This window comes from Macrobrachium nipponense, chromosome 8 (genome assembly GCF_015104395.2).
Source record: "Macrobrachium nipponense isolate FS-2020 chromosome 8, ASM1510439v2, whole genome shotgun sequence".
NCBI classification, from domain to species: domain Eukaryota; kingdom Metazoa; phylum Arthropoda; class Malacostraca; order Decapoda; family Palaemonidae; genus Macrobrachium; species Macrobrachium nipponense.
The window spans coordinates 62738040-62751472 of NC_087203.1; the positions used below are offsets into that span (position 1 = coordinate 62738040).

The 13433-nt window shown below is 36.8% G+C and overlaps 1 protein-coding gene and 1 long non-coding RNA gene across 3 annotated transcripts in view; both read left to right on the forward strand.

The window, feature by feature from the left end:
• Positions 1-1421: 1421 nt before the first annotated feature.
• Positions 1422-13433, forward strand: part of LOC135222804 (alkylglycerol monooxygenase-like) — a 79833-nt gene continuing 67821 nt past the window's right edge. For both annotated transcript variants that reach the window (XM_064261096.1, XM_064261094.1), the window contains exon 1: positions 1422-2392. In XM_064261096.1, the coding sequence (XP_064117166.1) occupies positions 2370-2392 (23 nt within the window). In that variant the 5' untranslated portion in view covers positions 1422-2369. The remainder of the gene's footprint in view (positions 2393-13433) is intronic.
• On the forward strand, positions 12745-13404 carry LOC135223274 (uncharacterized). The gene is made up of 2 exons (XR_010316453.1): positions 12745-12955; positions 13333-13404. It is a non-coding gene; the product is annotated as an uncharacterized LOC135223274 (long non-coding RNA).

Sequence of the window (13433 nt, forward strand, 5' to 3'; positions counted from 1 at the left end):
ATGATTATATATATATATATATATATATATATATATATATATATATATATATATATATATATATAATTTAATTTATTAAGGGCTGTAACCTTTACTTTTAGGTACTTAAGCACGTTTATATAAAGAATCTATGGCTTGAAGTTGTGGCTTAGTGAAATACCTAACAATGGTGTGCATAGCTTTTCTTCCAATGGGATAATTACATTTTTCGTATATTTTGGTTTTATCTAACATTAGGTTAGGGAATGAATGTAATTTTGTTTTGGTATGACAGTTTTCGCCTTAACAACTGATATTCCTGTATATCACCAACGTATATATCTGGGCCTTTGGGCTATAGGTCACAGTGTTGGAGGGGCAATTGTATGCATCCTTTTGCCCATACCACACCCATTGTTACCCCTGCTTTTATGCATCCTTTTATTTTCAGCACCTATTTATGTAGAGGGTGACACCTGTGCTTTGATTATATAGTGGTGAAGGTGACCTCAGTGAAGGTCTTACGCCACTACCTAGTCCTAAGTCCAGACTCTCATACTTTATATATATATATATATATATATATATTATATATATATATATATATATATTCTATATTTTTTCGCATTTGTATATATAGTATATATATATTATATATTATATATAGATATATATATATATATTCTATATTTTTCGCATTTATATATATATATATATATATATATATATATATATATATATATGTATAGTATATATATATATATATATATATATATATATATATATATATATATATATATATATGTACATACAAATGCGAAGAATATAGAACAAATAATGTGAGATACAGAAAAGAAGGCTAGAGCAATTATAAAACAAAATTATAAAGGAGCGACGGATAGTAACAATAATAATAATATCAATCAGGAGAAGAAGAGAGCAACATAAGGCTCAGTAATTATTAAAACGTAACAACATAAAAACCAGAAGTTAACATAAACCAAGTGTAATTTAACAGAAATATCTAAAATATATGAGGATCTGGACTTAGTATACATACATATATATATATACTATATATATATATATATATATATATATATATATATATATGTATATATATATATGTATATACTACATACATATATGTATGTATACATACATGTACGTGTATCACCACACGTCATTAGATATGCTGTTGCTGCCATGCCCTTTTCTCGATTCCCGGTAGTAACCTTTCACAACTGGGTTGAGAGAGAGAGAGAGAGAGAGAGAGAGAGAGAGTCGACATGATTACTTCTCATGAGAGCCAACAAAATCATTTTTCCACTACGTTCATGACCAGAATCATGCGCGCGAGGGCGTACATGAGTGTGTGCGTGTTTTGCCGAGTGGTAGTCGGGTTGAAACCACGTGTGTTCATTTGTTTGTAAACGGTGGACGAGCTGAAGTTAAACTTGCAGAGGCGAGTCGGGAGCAGCAGGTAACTAGTGACTTCACTTCTTCCTCTGGCACCGAGGAGGAAAGACGGAGCAACAACGGTCGTCTGTTGGCGCCTTAGTGCATGGTGATGGTCAAAGCCACTACTCCCTTTTTTTGGCACCTACCGAGGGACACTGCCGTCAGATCGCGGTCCTTTTCTTCCGCTCTTGAAGTTACCGGAAATTCTTATACGCGCATCCTTGCAGTTGTAGGAAGTCAGCTGTTGAGGGACAGACTTACGTCTTCCTACCTGTAACCTGACTTTGAATAGTCATCTTGAGAGATTAAGAAAGCAATGAACTGCGTTTGTTGTTGACCGGAAGTATGGAAACTGATGTACCTTTTGTTAAAGAAATCACAAGTTACTGATCTAAACAACCATTTTTCTTTTTAACCTCGTCCTTTGTCGCGTTACGATCGTAATTGCCAGCCGGAAATCCAGTTTGGATCAACTTGGCAATATTAAAAAGCAGCAGAAGACTAAAGAAGAAGAATATCAGCTTGAATGAGGAAATAAAAACACGAAGATTAGCGTTGCACCGTTGTACTCACGATAATTAGACATCGTCTTGAAGTTCAGGCGAGAAGCGCCAAAATCAACCAATAGAAGTAAACATCGAATCTAATACATCCGTAGGTGTCTCTGTAAAGGGCCAACTTCATATAAAGTGCTCTTGCATTCTTTTAGGTCAAGTCAATCACTGAAATCTGAGCATACTAAAAGAAGAAGGGGAAGTAGCTAAAAACGAGAACAGAAGAAAAGATAGCGAGAGAAATGGAGTTAGTAGAAAATCGGACGAGCCCTGCGCCCTGTCTAGTGACACTGAACCTCTCAGACGTTGGAAGATCGTTTGCACTGAGCAATAGCAGCGAGGAAGAGTACCCGTTGTCTCCGGTTCCCCAGCCGAATGTACCGGGATATACATTACAGGTGAGTCGTTCTTCTTGTCTCGTGGTTCATGAGTGTGGTCGATGGGTTCTCAGGCTGCTCAGAATGCGAGAGCAATTTCTAAGCAGCGAAGCTTTCCTTTTCTTTTGCTCTTGATTATGTTTTTTATTCTTTATTTCTGTCATCGTTCCTTTATATATATATATATATATATATATATATATATATATATATATATATATATATATATATATATATATACTATATATATATATATATATATATATATATATATATATACATATATATATATATATATATATATATATATATATATATATATATATATGCGAAGTAAATTGTGTGCTTCACAAATGTAGTTAGACATTCGGGCGAGACAACGTTTTACCCGACGTCTTATCTAGAAGTACCTAGGCCGTGTGACGATGAATTTTTATCAGAGTTGTGACAGCTATCTTGTGTCGCTTCTCAGGTCGTAGAGTAAAACGGTTAATATTTTGTTTTCGTATTCTGCGTAGATATTGCCCGATTTTTAAATAGAAAAAGGTCACATTGGATTATTTTTTTTTATTGTTAAGGATACTTGTCTACATAGTAAGAAATCCGGATACAAATTGCAGTGGTAAACTTTAGGTAGCGTATACACGCACGCGCGCGCACACACACACACACACACACACACACACACACACACACACATATATATATATATATATATATATATATATATATATATATATATATATATATATATGCATGTACGTGTGAAGTATGTATAATATGTGTGGCTAGGACGAATGCAAATATTTACATGTGAACATATTAAATAAATAGTTATATATATATATATATATATATATATATATATATATATATGTGTGTGGTGTGTGTGTGTGTGTGTGTGTGTGTGTGTGTGTTTTGTGTGTATATATAGTATGTTTGCGTGTTTCATGCTTTTATGTACGTTGAACATTTGGCAGCAATTCTGGCGGGTTATTTTCGATGCCCCTGAAAGTTGGCAACACTTCTCGAGCGACTTGGAGTAAACAAAAGTCTAATTTATTCTCTTTAGTCTTTACTGAGACCCTCAGTCTCCGATTAGGATTTAAGTTAGTTGATTGTAGTTGATTCTTTTCCTATCTAGAGAGAGAGAAAGAGAATGCTTAATATGTAAATCACTTTCTCGTTTGCACGTCCTTTAGTGATGTTCATAAAATAATCTTAATTTTTCGCTCACTTGCTTCATTTTTCCGGGTTACGTTCTCTACATCGAAAACGGTAGCCATTCGAATTTTTAGTCGCAGAACCAACGAATTAATCCAAGTTCCCACTCTTACATGGAAATACCTTCCTACTTGCAAAAGATCAAGTCACAAAACCGAAACCGAAGGTCATAAAATCACCAAATCAGTTTTCATCAGGGGGCTGGACCAAATATCTCTCAAGACTACAGTGCAGTATTTTTATCCATATTTGACTGTGGTTGCCAAAATCAAAACAAAAGGAACTAAGTGCAATTAATATATTATGGTCTAGAATCTGCGCAGAGGCTTTCATAACTCCAACTCTTTAGAGCTTTTTTGTGGATTCAAATAGACTTCTACGAGGTTTTTAGCTCCTCGTTGGACGAGTCGGAAACGTGCTCGACTACCGATCTCAGTGTCCGGGTTCGATTCCCCGCTCTGCCAACGAGGAATCAGAGGAATTTATTTCTGGCAATGGAAATTCATTTCTCGATGTGTTTCGGATCCACAATAAGCTGTACGTCCCGTTGCTAAGTTACCAACTGGTTCCTAGCCACGTAAAAATATCAGATCCTTCAGGCCAGCCCTAGGAGAGCTGTTAATAAGCTCGGTGGTCTGGTTAAACTAAGATATACTAAATTTTTTAACTATTAAGTTTAAGAAGGCATGCGACTGAGAAGCTAAATAAAATTAACCTTTAAGTTCTTGACTGAATGCAATTCAAGATTTAGTGTAAGATCATTCTTGAAGGAGATTTTCCAATCAACCGTCACTGTTTATTCCACGTGTAGGCACATGTAGAGAAGAATGTCAGCCAGAACATGATAACGAACATATAAGCACAAAAGATAATTTACTCTGAAGGATCAGCACCACAGGATGGAGTAGGATGTGGAGGTGTATATGATAGGGCGTCATATTTCTCCAAACTACCAGATTCCTCCTATATTCCTTCTGTTTGTATTGCTGAATATATAGCCATAGCCAATGCTTTAAAATTTGTGCACACAAAAATGTAAATCTGCTGTTTTTTTAGTGACTCACCACGTCCTTGGAAGCACTGAAGAAGTTAAACCCTTTTCACCCTCTCGATTCGGAAGCCTCAGCCCTTTCATCTCTCCATCAGATAAAAATCGAATCAGTTTTGTTTGGTCCTTGCAGGAATACAAGGACTTGAAGTAACTGACAGGAAGGCTAAAGGTACTATACTGTGATCAGAGAATGGCAATTAAACTACATTCTTAATATACGGTAGCAGCGGTAGTCATCACCACTGCGAAAAAACAAAACAAAATATCAGGAGAAATAGGCCTATGGGGATCTGGCTAAAACCGGACGGAAGGTTAGAAATCGGTATGACCAGCCTTGGAAGTGAGCATAGTAGCTGAGCCCAAAACGATATTTTTATAAGGGCCAGTGTCCCAGAGTGTGCCCATTGAAGCACATTCTGATACACTGTTCCAGCTATGACTATTTAAGGATGAAATACCATTTTCATTTTAAGCATATTTCCGACATTTTAATTGACAATATAGATGAAGATAACCTCATGTTGCCAGTATATCTGACTAAAGCTATATGTATTTATTCGTATATTTATTTATTGCATTTATACTGTGATAACGAAAAGCCTTAAAACGTCTTAATGCTTTAAGATAAATTGAGTAAAAGACGATGAATATTCAAGACAGGTTCCAGCGCTGGGTCCCGTGAGTTCAAATTCTGTTGCCCTTGAGTTAGTCAAGCACTCCAGCTTCCGCTTTGGCTTTCTATAATCTCCCGTCAGTGGTAGTTTGAGTGCGATAGTTCTTCATGTAGATGGTTACTATGCATCGCAAAAGCTCCTCACTGTACAACTGGGTTCCGTACTCGTCTATCAGTCTAATAGCCCGACTTTGCTTCCCGCGGCCGCCAGTGAGGAGTCAGAGGAATTTATTTCTGGTGATAGAAATTTATTTTTTGATATGATGTGGTTCAGATCCCACAATAAGCTGTAGGTCCCGTTGCTAGGAAACCAATTGGTTCCTAGCCACGTTAGGAAAAAAAAAACTAACACTTCTGGCCAGCCAGCCCTAAGAGAGCTGTTAATCAGCTCAGTGGTCTGGTGAAACTAAGACTTATGCATTACAGAGGCCATGAAATAGTGTTATTCGTAAACAACTTTTAAACCGACGTATGGATTTCCATGCTACTAAAACAGCTAAGTGTTTCCAATATTGTCCTAATTTATGGTAGTACACTGAATTAACAGATGTGCTTAATTAAGCCACTTACTCTTAGAAAACAGACCAAAACATCTTGCCTTTCCTCAGACCGTTTCGAACGTGTGGTGCTTTATGACATATCTGTGACGCAGAGCCATCCCTTACCTTAGGAAAAAAATAAATAAATGGTATGCCATCATACAATATTTAAATTTGTTTTTAAAAATTTCGTATGCCCTAGGATAAGTAAAATGACATTTGACGTTAAGTCAAACAACCATTTGAAAAGGTATTGTGGAAGATACGCTGTACCGACGCCACTCATACACGTCCCCACTTTTGCCGATGGTTGTGTGGCTAAGCGCAGCTATAACCTCATTTTCTTAAGTAAAAATAGTTCGTGAGACACATATGGTAATACACAGTACTTCCGAAAATAAGGACGAAGTTTGAAACACTCAGTGCTTTTGTGGTATGGGAATCCGTAAGTCGGTTTAAAAGCTGTTTACGAAAAACCCTCTGGAATGCATAGTAGTTTAAGATGAAGACAGTAAAGTAACCGCTATCCTAAATACTCGATGCCGACCACGTTACACACAACAGTAACTGAGGTTTGGCAGAGCAAGTAAAAAATGATGCCACAGTTCTTTGTTTTTATGAAAATATTAAATTTTTAGTGAAAATGTCTATCATCAGATTTGTTTTTAAATGCCAGTGTTAAATTCATAGCTATCTATACTTTTCATACCTCTCCACCCTTTGGGTTATGACGCCCGTGCTCGCATAAACCAACCAACCTAATAAAGATATTGAGAGGAGACTCAGTACACGGAACCGTTAGTAGGCCGCACTCATAATTGTAGCCACTCAGGCATACAATAAATATTTCCATTAAAACTCGGTGCCACATTTATGCGTTGTAGATTATTTTTCTTTCGATAAAAAAGAGGGTACCTGGCATTTATACATCTTAAGAATATTATATGTAAACGCTAAATATTACTTGTGTATATAATCATATTATATATATATATATAATAAGTATATATAATATAATATTAATAATATATATGGTGATATATATATATATATATATATATATATATATAGATATAATATATGTATATATATATATTAATGTGAGAGAGTATGTATGTATGTAGTATGTATGATGTATGTATGTATGTATGTATGTATAAGTGAATCACGAAAGTTTGGAACGTGATAAATCCATAAATAAAGGTATAAGTCACGAAGAAAAAATGAATAACGGAGTTTCTCGACGTCCTTTACTCAGCAGATAAAGGACGTCGAGTCGAAAGATCTTGCAGAAACTCCGTTGTTTATTTTTCCTTCGTGGCTTATATCCTTATAGATTATATATATATATATATATATATATATATATATATATATATATATATATATATATATATATATATATATATATATATATATATTATATATATATATATATATGGCACCATGACAGGTGTTTGTCCGTAAAATAAAACGATTAAGTGATTCAGGAGGCATGAAACAAAGAGAGAATTCCATAGTTGCGAAATGATCCAAACTTTGACCGTCGGCCAGCGACTGTGGCGGGCTGTTGCTGATCCCCGCCACAGCTTATAAACAATGGAAACCTTTGGGGAGCCACATCCCCGACACACACAGACGCCACTTTTGCGCCACTGAGTGCCTCGTGTACTCTTGACCTTAATGTTGAGGAGAGACAAGAAAAATTTTCTTTTGGGAAGTGTGTGAAATATGTCGGATAATGTTCAGGTACTTTTTTAATCGCATGTATCAGAAAAAATCTGAATCCCCTCATTTTAATGAGGTGGGTTGAGATGTACCAAAACTGGTCCTTTTTTCATTTCTTTTATCCAGCGAAATGCTACGGTGTAGTGTGCCGAATACTATTAAAAGTGACACCTGATCGTTTTAAAATAGGATTGCTTGGTAGGCTTATGTTTTTAATAAAGCCTTCTGTAGGATAGGCCTAAACATATGACACTGGTTTAGTCTCCTACCAGAGAAGTAACAGTATGTAGAATAGTTGTGAAATAACTAAAGGAGATACCGTATTATAGAATCAGTTGAATAGTTGTAATTATTGCATTGTAACCATCTAAATGAATGCCCAAATGAATCCTTGTCACAAGGAGGCCATTTCCATAGACTATCTAACACCGCAAAAAGATAAAGTTTCTCTGGTCGTATTTGATAACCAACAGGATATCATAGGAGGAAGTGATATATAGACATATTTTTTGTAGACTAGTGGAGTCCTATACGCGTGTCGGCGAAATACGATCTATGTAGCAGTGGCTTGTCTGGCTCGTTTCAAGACACCATTCCATCTTGTCGATTCTCAGCCATTTCTAAACTCCTTGATATATATATATATATATATATATATATATATATATATATATATATATATATACACACATATAGATATATACGTATATATATATATATATATATATATATATATTATATATATATATATATATACATACATAAATAATATATTATATATATATATATATATATACATATATATATATATAAATATATATTATAATATATATAATATATATATATATAATATATATTATATATTATATATATATAGATATATTATATTATATTTGGATGTCAGGGTATGTTCAAAACACCGGGAAGGGAATTGAGATGTGTATGGGAATCTTAGAAGGGACTGTTAAACTAAACGTTACAAAGGGAAGTTTAGCTTAATTGAAGTAAGGTGAAAGAAATGGAAGAAGAACCGAGTGGTGAGAAAAGTGAAAATACATAGAACTGATAATAAGATTAGCATAAGTGAAAGGATAGATTAGGGGTGTTCTGACATTTGTTGGTCACGTGGAAGGAATGAAACAGGATGATATTGTGGTGAACAGTGTATAATTCGGAAGGAGGGAGAAGATAAAGACATAGAATGCACCGAGTAGATGACTGTAATGGAAAGGACGGGGGAGATGATGGAAACATACAACACACTGAATAGATGATAGGAAAACGGGTATATACATTTACATATATGAGCTTTTAGTCCTCCTTTTCCACGAAAATAGATATATGAGGTTATACTCCACAAGGGGGCGGGGGGAGGGGGAATAAAATCGGTAGTTCCTTTTAGCTCAACAATTTCGGCCTCCACTGGCCCTTATCGAGAATAAACAGCTCTCGATAAGGGCCAGTAGAGGCCGAAACTGTGAGCTTAAAGGAATTTCAGCTTTTCTTTTCCCCTATGGACTAAAACCTCACACACACACACACCACACACACACACACACGCCCGTTTCCCATGGTTTATGATCTTATCGGTGAAAAGAACAGCACAACAGTCACTGCCACGTTTGTGCTCAGACTATACACCGGAAATGGACTGTGCAGAAAATAGAAATCCCACAGCGTAAGCTTATGAGAAGCTAGTCCAACCTCCCTACACTCACTAAGCCATTCACCACAAACTTTCATGCTCTCTTGCTCATCCTTCGCCTATTTTGTGAGTGCCTCTCTTCTCTCATTCTGCCTTCGTCTCTTAAAGATACAACTCAGAAATTCTTATATCAATCAACCATTCGTCCACCATGCTCGTTTACGTTCATTATTCCACGTACCCGCATAGCTTTATTCTAGCTTATATTTACTCTGTCTCTCACCATATTCACATTGCAAAGACTTTCAAACTTTCTCACTAGTTTCTGTAGGTTTTATTATTATTATTATTATCTCAAACCATTCATTATCCTCAGTCAGTACTGTATCATCTGCAGGGAATACCCATTTCACATTGAAGGCTCGACTCATTTTCGTACCCCCACAACTTTCAACTTTCTCAGACTTCCTAAATCATTCCATCCGTAAAGTTATTAAATCACCTTGGAAACGAGGCACCCTTGTTTGGTGCCCTCTTTTATACTAAAACAGTATTCTCCTTTCCACTTATTTTAACACATTTTGCTTCTATAGTAAAAACTTGTATCATTCTCAAAAACTATTCTTCGACAGTGCATCATACACTCTCATCAGATCCCTCCACGGACAAGCAAATTATTATTATTATTATTATTATTATTATTATTATTATTATTATTATTATTATTATTATTTTCGAAGCTACACTTTCACTTGAAATAATCCTCCCAAATAGGATTATAGGATGCTGACATGTCAGAATGATAACATCTGCATGGCGAACCCAATCTATGTTTTTAGAGTCGATGATAACATTATCTCGTTTTGCGGTCTGAGGAAACTAGACTGATTTTGCTGCCTTTGCTAGATGTAAACCCCTGTCTTTTGGAATGTTAACCGAGTCTCGAAAAAAATACAGCAACACTTAATCATGCAGCTTAATGGTCTCCTGTAAGCTCTGAGAAGCTTCGCCTGGTGCGGGGTTCGTGGAATGGGAGGAGAAGGTGGTGGTGATGGTGTGGGCACAAATGACCGAATAATAAGCACTCAAAGATCCATTAAACAGACGGCCGATGGAACCAGCGCCCTGTTAGCCTTTTCAGACCGGTTCTGATAAAGGTTGTAAGTTTCAAAATACATACTGAAAGAGAATTTAAAGTTGTTAAAAGCAGTTATAAAGAAATTACCATGAAAAGATGTCTACGAGCATCAACACCCGCTGTCGAATTGTAAGTAATGCAATGGTATACATAACTGAGGACAGGGAGTGAACTAATGTGCCATCGATGAGGTCGGTGTTCAAAGCAAACATATGAAGTTTGCAGAAAGGAAAAAATACATATTTTAGCAAAACATTTGAGATAGCAGAAGATAGTTGCTATAGTTTTTGATGTAGTTGTTCATAAATTTGTTCAATAGGCCACTGAACCCCATACCTGTGCTCTCAGGGAGATTGAGCGAAGGATTTGTTCTATAGCGTAAGGTAGAAAATAGATTAAAGGAAAAGGTTAAAAAAGTTGAACAGCTTCGTGGGAAGAGACCGACAGGAAAGGAATGAGAAGTAGAAGACAGAAAGTTAAACAGCTGCAGTCTTACAAGAACGGATCAGTGACCCTTAGTTATGGCGCAGCGGGACCTCAGGACAGCCTTTGTCGAATACGTTAAAGGGTACACACGTGAGAGCCGAACCTTGTATGTGTAACTGAGTTACGCATATACGGTTACAAGGTGTCAAAATGTTGAGGACGAACCGTAACCACGTTAAGCACGTAACTTCATTTCAATCCACTGCGATCATCAGTCTGTCTCTGTCCGGGTTGTTTACCGACGATGGCCACCATGCAAGTAGCAGCTGCCGCGTATATTTATATACATTATTTAACGAAGATGAACGAAATAAAAGAAGATGGTGGCAATCAAGGTTATGTACTAGAAGGGTAGAATACAGTGGTCGGGAATTACTCGCTGACATGAGATTCCTAGAAGTTTCTGGCCACAGTAAAGTCTGTTCTTCGTAATAACTAATAAATTGAAGGACCTCTTCCTCACTCCAATCAGCCATGGTAGACATACTATACGTACTGACTGACCAAAACAAGGGACTCTACTATGGACGGCCTTGTTCATAGTCGGTGTTAACAAGTTCAGCAACCTCTGTTGTTACGCGTGTAATACAGTTCCCATCCACACATGGCGTAACGTTCCAAGAGACCTCCCTTTGATTCGGGGCCCAAAAACCGACAATTGGCGGGACGGAGGCGAACGGAGCCTCGAACCTCGCGGGTTCTGGGTTCGGGGGGGGTGTTCGCGGTTCGAGGAAACCGTTCCGACACTTGTTTCGTTTTTTGTTACAAGAATCGGTTACAATACAAGATTCGGTTCGCACGTGTGTACCCACCTTACATTTAGAGGGGTATCGTATCGTGAAGCCCTGTCCACACTAGGAAACATTGTTTGCAAACAATGTTTCCTAGTGTGGACAGGCCTTTAGATTAAGCCAGCTTTGTACTGTCACGGGTTCTCGCTTCTTAGCAGCCCGTAACTGGTCATGGATGAAGGATTTTTCTCTGCAAATACCATTCGGCTCCAATTTTTAACATCTGGGCCGGAAAAGAAAAAGTTTAGCGAGAGATAAAGTATTACAGAAGCAAGTCCCAGTAAGTAGGAGAGCGTGGGGAGGAATGGATAAATTTAGAGTTGGAGAAAAAGTTTGGGATTCAAAGTTCCCTTGAGATGTGATGAATGATGCAACGAATGGATGAATATTAGCTTATACACAGGATGGTTGTATACCATCATATATTGCTCACTTGAGAGCGGCTAAGGTGTGTTGCTCTTCTCTGACCGCTCGTTAAGGCCTGGAGAAGAGGAACAAGGATGGGATGATTAAGGGACCAGCCCGTCAAAATGATGAATATTTTGAAAAAAGTCGATTTCTAGTGAATCAACCATCGAATACTTCATGGAAATGGCAACCCACTCCCGAAGTTTCAGAGCAATATATTGATTCTAACTATTTTCTACAATATTTGCTAAAATAAGTTATTATTTTGACAATCACACTCTTATTTCCCTATTATTAGGTTATACAGCGTATAATATTAAATATACAAGGAATTATATACGTATACATATATCATGAATAAAAATAATGTTTAGCAACTCGTCCACTGCTATACGGTAGCGAGTAGGCGATGGACTGGAGCTTTGGAAGTCAGTGCCTTGAAGGCTATCTTAGCAGACGGTCGTCTGTGTCGTCTGCTCGCGTGACGTTTCTTGTGTTTCGTCTGCTACTGTCACCGTTCATCGGGCGATTTTTTAGATTTATCTGGATTCTCTACACTGCAAATCATTTCTGCAATGCCCAGGAAGAAAGGCTACATCAAGAGGATGGCCGAAGCAGTTGAGAAAGCGAGAGAGGTGAAAAGGAGGAAACTGGACGAGCGTCAGCCATTTTAACTCCATCACCAACAGCTGATCCTCCCCCAGCCATCAACGAGCCATAAGACCGCCACCACACCACTGCCTCCCTCCACCACTGGTGCTCCAACACAAACTCTCACCAGTTCAGTGCGTAGAAAGATCAGTATTAAAAAAAAAAGAAAAAGAAGGTGTACAATAGCTGCTCTGCTGGAGCATACTAGTCGCCGTGGGATGTGTCAACTTTAAATGCCATTTTCTCAAAAGTGAGTTATTGTCTTTTAAACCACTACTTCTTCGTTAGTTTTTATCCGATTTTCACAATTTTTTTTTCATTGTAAGTTCGTCTTTAAAAGTTCTTATAACTTGCTCAGAACCAATCTTTGAAATGTTTCTCTTTCTTTCTTTATTAAAATTACATTATTTACGTAACAGATTTTTATTACAAATTTAAACGCAAAAATAATAACTTTATCCCTCTAAAGTACAAATTTTGTTTTAAGGAGATTGTTGACACACTCTTTAGCTATTAAATGAGACTAGGTTTAGCTTCCTATCTCTGATAGTTTTAAAGCAGTAGCAAGTTTTTTTTGGATGCATACGAAAATGCCCTTTTTTATTTTATTCTTCTTTTCTATTGCAGATTTTGCATTCAGCAGATGGGAGAAGAGTCCAGGTATCAAGATTGCCCTAAAATAAAATTTTCAATTAGTTACCATGTGTTTTTGTAACCCATGTCATTTT